Source organism: Citrus clementina, unplaced genomic scaffold, assembly GCF_000493195.1.
Source record: "Citrus clementina cultivar Clemenules unplaced genomic scaffold, Citrus_clementina_v1.0 scaffold_6, whole genome shotgun sequence".
In the NCBI taxonomy this organism is placed as follows: Eukaryota; Viridiplantae; Streptophyta; class Magnoliopsida; order Sapindales; family Rutaceae; genus Citrus; species Citrus x clementina.
Genome location: NW_006262139.1, coordinates 23,728,174 through 23,743,962, shown reverse-complemented (window position 1 = coordinate 23,743,962; position 15,789 = coordinate 23,728,174). Strand labels below are relative to the sequence as shown.

At 33.4% G+C, this 15,789-nt stretch overlaps 1 protein-coding gene across 1 annotated transcript; it reads left to right on the top strand.

Annotated features, from left to right (window-relative positions):
- Nucleotides 1–5,237: 5,237 nt before the first annotated feature.
- On the top strand, nucleotides 5,238–8,299 carry LOC18038685 (ABC transporter G family member 14). The gene is made up of 5 exons (XM_006430844.2): nucleotides 5,238–5,483; nucleotides 5,606–6,404; nucleotides 6,861–7,037; nucleotides 7,155–7,342; nucleotides 7,450–8,299. Exons 1-5 carry the CDS (start codon nucleotides 5,379–5,381, stop codon nucleotides 8,092–8,094), a joined length of 1,914 nt encoding a protein of 637 aa, XP_006430907.1. The 5' UTR covers nucleotides 5,238–5,378; the 3' UTR covers nucleotides 8,095–8,299.
- The last annotated feature ends 7,490 nt before the right edge of the window (nucleotides 8,300–15,789 follow it).

Below are 15,789 nucleotides of genomic sequence, written 5' to 3'. Positions count from 1 at the left end.
TTATTTTTCACATTTATGATTACAAACAGAATCTCTTTCCATTTATTTATTAATTAATATCACCATTTTGTCAAATTTATAATTAAATTAGAATGTATTCAGTTTTTAGGATTAGAACACTCTGTTATGAGTTTAATCTTCCCTTTCTCTTAATAAGAATTCATAACTAACCAGTTTTGAGGGGGTCAACGAAAAGATTAAGGTTGTTAAAGCAACAATCATAATGAAAAAAAGGTGAGAAAGAGAGACCAAAGACTAAACCACAAAAGACAAAGAAAACAGAGATTGAAAAGTTTGGAGGAAAATCCAATTTTCATTATTAATTTCATAATGACAATAATTAATTTAAAAGCTGAAAGAATAATAATAATAATAATAATGGAAGATGATGATAGATGATAGATGATAGATGATAATTATGAGGACACCTCCACCACCAAATGATTTGATTGGAATGGTTGTGTAAACGCAATCCATGAAAGCACAAAACGACACCAAAAATCCCCCCCAACCTCCCTTACGGCCACTACAAACCGGGAGTGCTTGCCACTTGTCGACTTGGTAACTCTATTCACAAACTCACTTATACGACACATCTAACCGGCCCCACTTTTAAACATATTTTTTTGAAAATTTTTGAGTCATTTTTAAATTATAAAGAACTTTTAAATGGGTATCGCTTTCATTAATTTTAACTACTTAATTCAATTTTTAATTCTTTTCCCGGCTCTCCAAAGAGTTTCATGAATCTGTAGGAGTTGTAGCATGCCCATTGGTTTTCTCTTAAATTTTTAATGTTTTAATAAAATTATAAATTCTCATATGTGAGTGTTCGGAAAATACTATTAGTAACTAATGTGAAAGACAAAAGAAAAAAAAAGAAAGAAAAAGAAAAATAGTGATTACTTGAAGTTCTTTTTTTTTTTTCAATGATTACTTCAAGTTAGACAATATTTTTTTTAGAAAGTTGTCGTCTACAATTTGAAATTTAAATTTTTTCGTGTCCATCAAAGAAGAACTATTCACAAATATGGACATTCGTAACTTATTAACCTTTTATTTCGTTGTCGAGTGCCTTTATGCGCTGTAAAATTATAAAAGAACTATACATCAACAATCCTAAGGGCAGAGTCCACATCTAATAATGATTATATATATCTTCAAAAAGAATAATTACTTTTGTTATTTTAAATGATACAATTATTTATGGTGAGATTAACTTAACACTTCATTATCATTAACTTTAATCATCATCTCAATTCTCACCTTTTCTCTTATTCACTAACAAAGTTGCACTTAGAGATTCACTGTTAAAATATCTAATTAATGATAGCTTCGGAGCTAGTTGTGAAATTAGAAAACTAAGTGCATGTCATTTTCAATATATCTAGAGAAGAGCAGCTTCCACTATGATAAAATGAAAAAGAATTGCCAAGCTAAGCACATGGTTATGGAATAATTTAGTCAAAATCGATCGCATTAAGAGAATCTTTTTTTTCTATTTGATTATAATGATAGCAATAAAATTTCATTATCTATCTAAAGGCAAGATTTTTTTTCCGGTTTAAAATAATGGATGCAGGTTGGTTGATTCATGGATCGATCAATTTGCTTATCTCTTTTAGCAGTAAACAACATTTGCAATTTGATGTGAAATGAAAATTCTTGACATGTTTACATAATATTCTAGAGCTCACATATTGATTAAGGTAAAGATACCCTAATAAATAATATGCTAGCTCAACCACAAAAGCGTCATTGATTAATAATAAAGATACCCAAAAACTAGAGAGAATGATTCATGCAAAAATGAAGCTAGCTAGCTAAATAGTGTATAGATAAAATTAGAGATATGATGAGAGAACAATGGAGAGAGAAAGAATATTTCAAAAAAGCAAGAGCATAAAACACAAGAAAAAGTGAAAAATCTTATTGAACGCATAATATATATACAAGTTGAGGGCGCAGAAAGGGGTGCACTCAAAAAAATGATGCGCACCCAATAATGTGAAGTAGCCAAAACTCTCAAGTCTTTGATCATTGAAAAGGCTGGCTCCACTTTCGACCCCCCCCCCCCCCCCCCCCCCCATTACACTTCTTTCATTCTTAGTGCTCTGCAAATAAAATATATATCTATATATTTTAGCGACAGAAATTGGAATCAGATTGAGGTTTCTTTTCCTTTAATCATTTGTCTCTCTCTTATTCAGCATAAAATAAACTAAGGGAAAAAAAGAATAAAAGTTAGAGAGATGACCTAGCTTAGCATAGCATATATAGCATCTTCAGGTGATTAATATTAGTTAGAGATAATAATAGATAAACGATAAGCAATGGTCATATCGAATTTCGGTGATACGAATGTTGAAGACTACAGTAAATTAATTAAAAAGAGGAAGAGAATAGATTGAAAGAATCAGTTTTTGCTTTACATGGAAAAGGAATCATTGCTTTCACTTTTAATTTATTTCACTAACTCTTTTGACAATCCGTTTCATCTTTAGTATTATGCTTTCTCTACTAAACACTATCATAACTTTATTAATTAGTTTCTTGAAACCAGGCCCCTCTTTTGAGAATATTATTATTCTTCTACAGCTTTTTTTTTTTTTTAAAATAAAAATCTTCTCCTGTGTTGAGACCTGAAACTTTTTCTTTTGGCTTAAATTTAACGCGATAATGTCGTTAAATAACTAATTCGCACAAAATTCGACTGTTAGTTATAGATGGTAGAAGTATCATATGTGCATGCATGCACGGAACCAAGGGCAAGAATCCGGGAAAGATTTTTAGTTTCGTTTCTTATGCTTTGTTTGTCTCGCGAGTTTTCACTGCTTCAAAATTGGTCCCAAGTGCAGGGAATACAGAGAAGTCAAATCGTGTCATTGTCCTAAGAAAATACTATAAAGCATGTGAAAATAACCTCAAGCTTCTCATCTTTTTATATGATAGAATTTCTGTGGCTAATAGTCACTTCAGCTGTAGCTGATTGAAGGGCAGCTCCTCGCTTAATTTTATTGTGTGCATTATAGAAATTGATTTTTTTTTTTCTAAATATTTAAAAGTAGATGTTATCTATTATGGGCATTGATATAGTAAGGATAATTTTTTTTTTTTAAAAAAGACACAATTTGTTTCGGGTTAGATAATCATAAATACATTCAATCTATTCTATTACGTGTAGTTAATTTAAGAGGTCATATGTTGCAAATTCTTCATATTACGTGTTTCCTTTTAATTTTTTAAAAATAAAAAATGGAGAAATATATAACTCCTAACCGGAGAAACTTTAGTTATATTACCCTGAAAAAGTGCTTGCTTTAATGAATTTATACTGTACGAGGTTGATAAGTCGACCTCGTACAGTAATTAAGCAAATTCTTCAAACTGAAAGTTGACTAGCAAAATCAATTAATTAAGCAAAGCAGCATAGGTGTTAGAGCTCAAAAAATTAAAGAGCGATTTTTCTGCCATTAATTTGGTATCATTTTATTTTATGCTTAGCTTTTCTCGGGGCTCAATAAAAAGAACGAAGCCAGCAATGAAAAACTTTTACATATAATATTAACTAAATTAGATTTTTTAACCCCTTGTGTTTGGGTAAATCAATTGACTAATAAAGTCCATAGATTGTGATATCTTTTATCCTTGTGTTCAACTTTTTTAGGCACTTGTACATTGATGTGTCTGTAATACAATTGTTGTGAGATTTGATGCCTCTTTTTTTTTGGTTCTCATTGTAAATCTTAAATTTTAGGTGCATCCTAAATTTTTTTTATTTCTAAATCTAATTACGATATATCATGAAAATTTGAGTGTTAGAAATGAAAATTTTGACAACATTCTACTTAATAAAATTAAAACTTTTCGATTTTGAGTATATGAAAATGACCAAATTACATTAACGAAATCAAATAGAAAAACTGTGAAGGATCTTGATTAACTTCGTATGCATGAAATAATCAAAATTATAATAGGTGGTGTGTGTGTGTGTGTGTGTGTGTGTGTGTTATAGTATGACAGATAGAAATAGTTAATTTGCATGCCATGTGAGAAATGGTGGGAAACATAATGATTATCTTCTAGCTAAGCAATACTCATTTTTTCACATGCAAGTGGCATATAATGTACAAAGTGCCTTGTATAAATAACAAATAATTCCTTTTGAGAAAAAAAGGAAAAATTAAAAGTTGTATATATAAAGATGTTACACAACACAACAAAAAGGGGTAGTGACTTTGAAACCTTGTAATGTACTAACTCTATACAATTAGGCTTTTGGATCTCCCACTCCCTTCATAATCTAGGTACCTTGTGTGAAATAATGGTGGGAAGCACTACTAATTGTCTGTTAGATCATATTCAACAACTTGCTCTTTTTTTTTCTTTTTTTTTTAACTATTTCAAGCTCAAAGTTTTATCTTTATACAATTTATTATTACAACCTGCACGTAAGAAAACAAGAATAAGAAATATGGCAATATTGATGCTATGTTTATCATTCTTAGCTACTTCCATGTGCTTAGAATCTGGTTCCATTTAAGTACCAAAGGTAGTGAGATTTGCTGGTTAGGACTTGTCTTTAGTAATTAACTTTAAAATTTTGGTTTATTAACTTTTGTAACATGTTTTTATGTTTAGATTTTCATGTGTTCACTTTATTTTAGTTAATTTACTTTTTGATGTTCGTTCACTTTTAGGTATTTGTATGTCTTTTAAAATTCACATGACCTTATAATTACATCTTCATTTTACATGAGAAATCTGTTAAGACTCGTCTCAATTAATATATTGATAATAACTCTTACCAATCAACTTAAGTCTTTTAGGTCTTGCACTCAAAGCCGGTCTCTAATTCTAAGAGTATCTTATATTGTCAATGGATTTTCCAATTGTCATACTTTGATCTCAGCTGCATAAAAAATCCATGCAATCAAGGTTACAATAGGAACATGATAGAGATGCTGATAAAAAGAGCTAAAAGGAAAGATATAGAGATTAGTATAAATAATGGTTAAGAGTTGGTGTTAGAATAATTGAAGGGGAAAAAAGGTGGGAACCCACTGTGGGGGAGGCTTGGCACTCGGCACTATCACAAATCCTCATTTGTACGATCTCTATATATTCATGAGCTCTCTAGTTCAGTTTGGGAAAAGCCAAGGCCAAGTTATTAAAAATAACCCCTTACAACTGCATCTTTATAGTCCCTTCCCCCAATCATCATCATCATCATCACACATCACTACCACCACCACCACCACCGCACTTCTACAACTAATTAAAACAGCTTATAATTAACAAGTTCATTTCATTGTTTAAGCCATAAGCCCCTCAACTGCATAGCACCAAAGCCCGAACATTGCAGCGCCAATTCTAACATGTCGATTGAGCCTCAGAACAAGCCGGCCCTTGCCGTTGCCGTACAACCAAAGTCACAGCTTGCTGGTCTTCACCAGCTCATCTTGAGTCCTATAACTCTCAAGGTATTTCTCTCTTGGATAAAGGATTAATTTGTTAGTATACTAAGTCATGTTAACATAATAAAATACCTTACTTGTGCATGTTTATTTGATTTGTCTGTGTTTTTTTTTCTATATATACACAGTTTGAGGATGTAGTTTACAAGGTGAAATTGGAGCAGCCTATAGGATTTTGCACAGGTACTGGAACATGGGGAGCCAAAGAAAAGACTATACTGAAAGGGATAACAGGAATGGTTTGTCCAGGAGAACTACTAGCTATGCTAGGCCCATCAGGCAGTGGCAAAACTACTCTGCTCAGTGCTCTCGGAGGACGTCTTCACGGCAAGTTAACCGGGAAAATCACATACAATGACCAGCCTTTTTCTGGTTCCATAAAGAGAAGAACAGGATTTGTTGCACAGAATGACATTTTGTACCCACATCTCACTGTCACTGAAACTCTTCTATTCACTGCTCTGCTAAGGCTACCCAATAGCTTGACATATACTGAAAAATACCAGCATGTGGAGCAAGTTATCACTGAGCTGGGATTAACACGGTGCCGGAATAGCATGATAGGAGGGCCACTGGTGAGAGGAATATCAGGAGGGGAAAAGAAGAGAGTAAGTATAGCCCAAGAAATGCTAATCAATCCATGCTTGCTACTGCTTGATGAGCCAACCTCAGGATTGGACTCAACCACGGCTCAAAGAATCCTGACAACTATCAAACGGCTGGCAAATAGCGGCCGAACCATCATCACCACCATTCATCAGCCATCCAGCAGACTTTACCACATGTTTGATAAAGTAGTTTTGCTCTCTGAAGGCAGCCTCATCTATAATGGCCCTGCTTCTACAGCTTTGGAATACTTTTCCTCCATTGGTTTCTCTACATCAGTGACTGTCAATCCAGCCGATCTCTTACTTGATCTTGCAAATGGTAAACTTTATCCCACTTGTTTTTCATATTTTACTATCACTGAACAAACACATTGAAAGCTGCAAAATTTATACGTGGTGGGGGTAGTTTCCTTTTGTTGACTCATCATTGCTGCATAGTCTCTTTGGTTTCTTTTAACATGAGACTAGGATAGGACATCACTTGGCTTACAGAAAATGTTGCTTGTACAATTATGTAAATGGAATAAAATAAGACCCCACCAACCTAAACATTTACATTATCACTACGAGAAACTTTGGAGTCATCTTCATTTGTGATCATATGTAAACACACGCGTGACACGGTGTGAACAAGAACCACATGCAATCACATCCCAAGTAATTCTGTGCACGGATTTTCATTTCATCCTTGTAGCGATTGACGTATCCCAAGTTGTTGCATGGTCTTTTAATTAACTGGAACATCAGACATTTACAGATTGTCCTAAAATTACAGGAGTAAGCCCTGATTACAGGCAATCAACTGAGCAGGGTGAGAACACGGATCAAGATCAGAAGTTCGTAAGGGAAGCTCTCAAGTCTGCTTATGAGAAGAACATTGCAACAAAATTAAAAGACGAGCTTAGCAACTTGGGTGCCATTGATTGCAACTCTACGAAAAATGCTTCTGCAAGTAATTTTCTCTCCTTTACTACCTCTGCTCTTATCACCCGTCAAGTTAAAACGTCTCCTATTTTTATTTTCTTCTCTTTTTGAGTTAATCTGAATTATTAATTCTGAAATGATGCAGAAAATGGAAGGAAAGCAGAGCAGTGGTCCACAAGCTGGTGGCATCAGTTCAAAGTGCTGCTCCAAAGGGGAGTGAGGGAGAGAAGGTTTGAAGCTTTCAACAAGCTTAGAATTTTCCAAGTCATCAGTGTTGCTGTGCTTGGTGGACTCCTGTGGTGGCACACTCCGACTTCTCACATCGAAGACCGAGTAAGAATTCTAATTTAGTTCATAGATTACACGCCTAATTGTTTGATTAATACTCTATAGTTTTGATAACTAATAGACACTAAATCAGGCGTTCCTTTCGGATGCAGGTAGCTTTGCTCTTCTTTTTTTCTGTGTTCTGGGGGTTCTATCCCCTCTACAATGCTGTTTTTACATTTCCCCAAGAGAGAACAATGCTAATAAAGGAAAGATCATCTGGAATGTATCGCCTTTCATCATACTTCTTAGCCAGAACATTCGGAGACCTGCCATTAGAACTAGCCCTTCCAACAGCGTTTGTTTTCATAATATATTGGATGGGTGGCCTTAAAGCCGATCCTGTTACTTTTATTCTATCCTTACTGGCGGTTCTTTACTCAGTCCTTGTAGCACAAGGTCTTGGTTTAGCAATTGGAGCTATTCTCATGGATGTCAAACAAGCCACTACTTTAGCTTCTGTCACGACTCTTGTTTTCCTAATGGCTGGAGGATACTATGTCCAACAGATCCCACCATTCATAATCTGGCTCAAGTACCTGAGCTATAGCTACTACTGTTACAAGATGCTACTCGGGATTCAGTATGATGATGATGACTATTATGAGTGCTCAAAGGGAGAGTTGTGCCGGGTTGCAGACTATCCTGCTGTAAGATCAATGGGACTGAACAATTTGTGGGCAGATGTGTGCATCATGGCCCTGATGTTAGTGGGATATCGACTGATTGCTTACATGGCACTGCGTCGTGTGCATTAAGGTCAATTTAGCATAGGTCTACTGCCATTTGAACGTGACAGTTGAAGAGTTTTCTCCTTCTTCAAACTGAGGAATAATGTTAGGGTTAGACGGGAATCATGTGAGATCATTTTGATCAACTTTTCTGTAAGTCGATGTACTAGCCTTTTTGTTAGATCGCTTAGATAATACTAACAAGTCTTAATTTCAGAATAAATTTATTAATTTGTTGCATTGTCAACCCAATGGATATTCTGCAAAGAAAAGGACACATGCATTGCACATTTGCAAGAAAGATAAAATATAGCAACCAGACCTTTGAAGCCACTAGGCTTCCGCAGAACTCAAAGCCAGACATTTTGTGGGGTAACTGGGGCTTATCAAACGAAAAGAGTGTCCAGTGATTACAACAACAAAGAAAATTGAGTGATTTAGGAACCACCAGACGTATTCAAAAGAGGAGAATAGAGAATCATTAAAATTCTTTTTTACTTTTATTCTGTTTATATTTTTACTTTCATTTTAGATGAAGAGATCTGAGAAGATGAAAAAATCGTTCTTTTCACTTTGATGTTCTGGTCAAAAAAGCAAGTGTGGTTATTTCCATTAGAATTGTGCCAGTTTCCTATGGCTTTTGATAATTAAACAGGAGGGGTAAGTAATGATAATGCGATTTCGTGTGCATGTTATAAGAGTGACCTATCAATAGTAACCATATTGTAATCGTAAGCATGCCCACCATTCCGCACAAACCTAAATTTTATCCTTGTTCATATTATAGCCATTAATTATCTCTGCTTATATATATTATGACAAGGACAACAACTGAGTAACTGTATTTTTCTTTCCTTTTTTTTTTTTTTTTTTTTTTTTTCAAAAACTAGCTTTCTCTTCTCTCATATCTTTATCTTTGCCAGACAATTTCTCCATTATCACTGCCACCAATGAATATATGTATAATTGGCCAGTCAAATAAAAAACCTATAAACAAAATCCATAAAACCTATTTCATGATCTTGATCCGAAACCTATATCTGGCTAGCTAGTCCAACTATGTGGATTTCGGCTACAAGTGACTATGAAGATGAGATCATCGACAATTGATAAACAGATGTGATTTTAAAAAAGATTTGAGTTCTTTATTTGATTGCATTGGATTTGTGTATAGAAAGAAACAACATTATTATTTTACTTAGGTCTCAGTTTAAGTCTGCCTTTTTGCACAGAAAATAGTTGCTATTTGCTAATGCACAAGTGGAAGCTACTACAGCAACCTAAAATGATCAATTGATTATCTATTTATTTGATTTATAATAGGATGACATATATGAACCAAATTTAGTTGAAGTTAATTTTAATTATCATTAAGTGCTAATGAACTTCTCATGCTTACGTGAGAATGAAAATGAAAAGAGCTAATCCGCATGCTTTATAAGTTGGATTTAAAATTATATGCAACAAAGATTTTCAAGCCACGTAATAATGATTTCAGTTATCATACAGTATATGAGTTCCACTTACAACAACCTAAGAGTTCTAGCTATCTCCCTTCGCGATCCTTTAATAATTAATTTTCTTTTGAATTTTGTATATATTTAGGTATGTCATAAGTTTACCAAAAACCACGAATCATTATTGGATGATAAAGTTTGGATATTTTAGAGTAAAATTGACTTAGTGGATTGTAAATATTTAGAAGAAAATCAACCCCACTAATACATATTAATACCTAAAATTATTTTCATAATGGTTTACCATCGACTATTAAATAATTCCTTCTATGTTATTGCTAATATACTACATGACTTGATCACATAATATGACTAATTCCGGTTTCATATAAAATTGATATACATAGGCATTTCTTTTATTTAGATGGAGGACTAGACATAGGGCATTTCTTTTCTTTTCTTTTCTTTTTTTACTCAAAATATGTACATGGAAATGTGAGTAAATGGAAGATGATGAAGTAGTGGGTGATTTGTGAGTACAAATAACGAAGAGAATCAAAAGACCATAACTTGCTTTTTGCATTATTTTCATGATTCATTGTGTGGGTCCTTCTTGCCCTACAAAATCTTAAAAGCAAAACCCTAACTTGCTTTTTGCATTATTTTATTTTCTATTGCTTACTTGTCATTCTCCTCCTCCACATCATCTCCACTACTGAGAATAATATTTGGCATCACACACACACACACGCACGATTTTTTTATTTTATTTTTTAATCTTGATGATATATATTGGCATGATTTTGGTATCTGTCACATGGGGTGTGCTCAATGCGAATCACACTCACCAAAACATACAAAAAAAAGATCTATCGACAACGCACACCTTTAATTTCATCTATGTGTTGTTACTTTGGTTTAATTTTGTTTTCAATTATTTGAGAATAAATACATTTATGTCACTTGTGTCCTCAGCATGTGGCCAGCTTCTTCTCTTTCTGTTTGATGACTTTCTTTTCGTTTTGTTTGTTTCTTTAATTTGTAAACGTAATGTAATTGCTGCTTTAACTTAATGAACTCTTATTTGCGTTTTAAACCCAAGTGTGGATAAATCGCGGATGCATCTAGAAGTGACCTTTAAGTTAATGCAATGCATATAATTATTAACCACCATAACACATCTTTCCAATTATGTTGTTTTGACCCTTTTGCTTTCTATCTGTGTTTCTTGTAAGCATGCAACTTAACTTAAGCATTACATTCGTCTTAAATAATTGGATATAAGAAGATTTAACAATCTAAATCTTATCATCATTTTTTAATAATTCAACCTAGATGTTGTTGAATTGAAGAAGATAATTTAATTAATGTCAATCATCATTGAACATACCACTTATTAGTCGGATGATAACTCCTTTTCTTTTTCACAAATAATAAATAATTTAAATAAGCGTTCACTATCTGAACACAAAATTAATCCTTTTTAATTTTAGATATCTAATTAAATTACGCCAAATCATAACTGATGTAGTAGAATCCAAACAGATTCCTACTCCTCGTATATGTGGAGATTTTTTGCTTCTTCCTCAACTAATTAGAAGCTAGCACGTCCCATTTAGTTTAGATGTCTGAGTTGGTAACAGATATGAATGGATTCCAAACTAGTAATGAACGTCACTAGTCAAATATAAAAAGTCGCCATAGATAATTAAAGGAATTAATCGAAATCAAAGAAATAAAAACTGGGTGTAGTGTTAGTCCACGAATATTACAATTATTGCACTGTTTCATCAACAAAATGCAAATGCTCATCAAATTTGATGTCACAACCAATCAAGATTTTTCCCTTACGCGTAGTAATTTGTGCGAAGAAGCGTGGAAAGATTTCCAGTGGACAAAAAGCAAGATATGATACTGAGACAACCAATATGTCTCATCACATCCATATAATTATTTCGCTCCAGTTATATCAATCAACCCCATTTTGAGTCCAAAGAAATATTAAAAAAAAAAGTATCGGCATTTTTTTTTCTCATCTATGATTACAAACAAAATCTCTTTCCATTTATTTATTAATTAATATCACCATTTTGTTAAATTTTATAACAAAATTATAATGTATTTAGTTTTTAGGATAAAAACACCGCGTTATGAGTCTAGTCTTCGCATTATGAGTCTAGTCCGCGTTTTGAGGACAATTTGTATTGACAGCATGTCCTTACCTCTGATTGGCCCATTTAAAATGAATCAATTGGGTTGAGGAGCACATTATTTCATTAGAGATTGTGTAGGTGGTTTTGCTTGTGGTCCCCTATACTCAATTCTGACTTCAGCTACTTATAAGGATATATTTTGGAGATAATCCAAATAGGGATCATGTTGTAGTAACAATTCATGTTAGCATTGGTGAGGTTGCTATTGTCCAGTGGTCCCGTACTGATATATGATTATGCAGGCATAATGTGGGAGGATATGGTGATGCGGGCATAATGTAGGAGACATTTTTTGTTATCCTTAAACGATTTATGGCAGCTGATGCTAATTCTTTGAGATCTTCTCATTTCATCCTCCCTCTTTAGCTTTCCCTTCATTCTTCATCACGACCTTAAGTTATGTTCCCTATATATCATGCCTCAGTGTCCTGGTCTACATTTTACCATCAACAAGAATTAATAATTAACAAGTTTTGAGGTGATCAACAAAAAGATTAAGGTCGTTAAAGCAACAATTATAATGAGAAAATGTGAGAAAGAGATATCAAAGACTAAACCCCAAAAGACAGAGAAAATAGAGATTGAAAGTTTGGAGGAAATCCGATTTTCATTATTAATTTCATAATGACAATAATTAACTTAAAAATTAAAAAAAGAAATCTAATGGAAGATTATTATAGATAATTATTATAAGTGGGATACCTCCACCACCAAATGATTTGGTTGTGTAAACGCAATCGATGAAAGCATAAAACGACACAAAAAAATTCCAACTCCCCCACCCCTCGCGGGGGGGCTTACGGCCACTAGAAACTGGGAGTGCTTACCACTTGTCGACTTCCTAACTCTATTCTCAAACTCACTTATACTACACATCTAACTGGCCCCAGTTTTAAATATATGTTTGAAATTTTTTGAATCATTTTAAAATTATAAAGAACTTTTAAATGGGTATCGCTTTCATTAATTTTTACTTAATTCAATTTTTAATTCTTTTCCCAGCCCTCCAAAGAGTTTCATGAATCTGTTGGAGCTATGTTATGCCCATTTGTTTTCTCTTAAATGTTTAATATTTTAATAAAATTATAAATTCCCATATACGAGTGTTCGAAAAATACTAGCAGCAACTAATTTAAAAGACCAAAAAAAAGGAAAAAATAGTGATTACTTGAAGAAGGAAAAAAAAGAAAAAGAAAAAAATAGTGGTTTCTTGAAGTTAGACAATATTATTTTTAGCTTTAATATTTTTAGTTTGAAGTTTTAAATTTTTTTTTAGGTGTTCATCAAAGATGGACTCCTAATAAGTGTGGACATTCATACTTTGTCGACCTTTTATATCATTATCAAGGGGCTTAGTGCATTACAAAATTATAAAGAAACTATACAATAACAGTGTCAAGAACAGAGTCCACATCTATATACACACACACCTTTAAAAAGAATAATGACTTTTATTATTTTAAATGATGCAATTATTTATGGTGAGATTAACTTAACATTTCATTATCGTCAACTTTAATCACCATCTCAATTCTCACCTTTTCTCTCATTCACTAACAAAGTTGCACCTAGATGTACCTTACAAAATATCTAATTAATGATAGCTCGGGAGCTAGTTGTGAAATTAGAAAACTAAGTGCATGTCATTCTCAATATATCTAGAGAAGAGCAGTTTCCACTATGATGAAATAAAAAAGAATTGCCAAGCCAAGCACACGGTTATGGAATAAGTTGGTCAAAATCAATAGCAATAAGAGAAACTTTTTTCTCTATTTGATTATAATGATAGCTACAAAATTTCATTATCTATCTGGACGCATGATTTTTTTTTAAAAAGTTTAAAATAATGGATGCAAGTTGGTTGATTCATGGATCGATCAATTTGGTTATCTCTTTTAGCAGTAAACAACATTTGCAATTTGATGTGAAATGAAAATACTTGACATGATTATATAATATTCTAGAGCTCACCTACAAAGAGTCATTAGTTAAGCTAAAGATGCCCTCATAAATAATATGCTAGCACAACTATAAAAGGGTTATTGATAAATAATATAGAAACCAAAAAACTAGTGAGAATAATTCATGCAAAAATGAAGCTAGCTTGCTAGCTAGCTAAATAGTGTATAGATCTTCCCAAAAAAAAAAAAAAAATAGTGTATTGATAAAATTAGAGATACAATGAGAAAGCAATGGAATAAGAAAGAATATTTCAAAAAAGCAAGAGCACAAAACACAAGAAAAAGTGAAAATTTTTATTGAATGCATGATATATATACAAGTTGGGGGAGCAGAAAGGGGTGCGCTCAAAAAAATGATACGCACCCAACAATGTCAAGTAGCCAAAACTCTAAAGTCTTTGATCATTGAAAAGGCTGGCTCCACTTTCGACCCCCCATTATACTTCTTTCATTCTCAGTGTTCTGCAAAGAAATTGGAATCAGATTGAGGGTTCTTTTCCTTTAATCATTTCTCTCTCTCTCTCTCTCTCTTATTCAGCATAAAATAATAAAATAAATTAACGAAAAAAAAAGGAATTATAAATTAGAGATGACTTAGCTTGGCATAGGATATATAGAATCTTCAAGCGATTAATCTTCAAGAAATAATAATACGTAAACAATAAGCAATGATAAATGCAATGGTCATATCGAATTTCGGTGATATGAATGTTGAAGACTACAATAAATTAACTAAAAGGAGGAAAAAAAAAAGGAAGAGAATAGAGATTAAAAGAATCAGTTTTTGCTTTGCATGGAAAAGGGAGTAAGGAGCCATTGCTTTCACTTTAATTTATTTCACTCACTCTTTTGACAACCCATTTCATCTTTAATATTTTGCTTTCTCTAGTAAACAAATCACAATTTTATTAGTGTGTTGAAGCCAGGCCCCTCTTTTTCAGAATATTATTATTCGTCTACAGCTAAAAAAAAAAAAAAAATTCTCCTGTGTTGAGACTTGAGACCTGTCTTTCGGTTTGTCCAGGAGAAATACTAGCTATGCTGGCCTGCTAGCATAGCATGAGGTGGGATTAATACGGTGCCGGAATAGCATGATAGGAGGCCCACTAGTGCAAGGAATATCAGGGGGGGAAAAGAAGAGATAGCTCAAGAAATGCTAATCAATCCATGCTTGGTGAGCCAACCTCAGGATTGGACTGAACCACGGCTCAAAGAATCCTGACAACTATCAAACGGCTGGCAAATAGCAGCCGAACCATCATCACCACCATTCATCAGCCATCCAGCAGACTTTACCACGTGTTTGATAAAGTAGTTTTACTCTCTGAAGGCAGCCCAATCTATAATGGCCCTGCTTCTACAACTTTGGAATACTTTTCCTCCATTGGTTTCTCTACGTCAGTGACTGTCAATCCAGCCGATCTCTTACTTGATCTTGCAAATGGTAATTTTTATCCTACTTTTTTTTTCTTCATATTTTACTATCACTGAACAAACACATTTAAAACTGTAAAATTTATATGTGGTGGGGGTAGTTTGCTTTTGTTAACTCATCATCGTTGTATAGTCTCTTCGGTTTCTTTTAACATGAGACTAGGATAGGACATCACTTGGCTTACTGAAAATGTCGCTTGTACAATTATGTAAATGGAATTAAATGAGACCCCACCAACCTAAACATTTACATTATCACTACGAGAAACTTTGGAGTCATCTTCATTTGTGATCATATGTAAACACACGTGTGACACGGTGTGAGCAAGAACCACATGCAATCACATCCCAAGTAATTTTGTGCATGGATTATCATTTCATCCTTTTAGAGATTGATGTATCTCAAGTTGTTGCATTGTCTTTTTAATTAACTGGAACAGGATACATTTACAGATTGTCCTAAAATTGCAGCCTGATTACAAGCAATCAACTGATCAAGGTGAGAACACGGACCAAGATCAGAAGTTGGCAAGGGAAGCTCTCAAATCTGCTTATGAGAAGAAGATTGCAACAAAATTAAAAGATGAGCTTAGCAACTTGGGTGCCGATGATTGCAAGCTGATCATTAAAGATTCTTATTCGACTTTTATTCTGTTT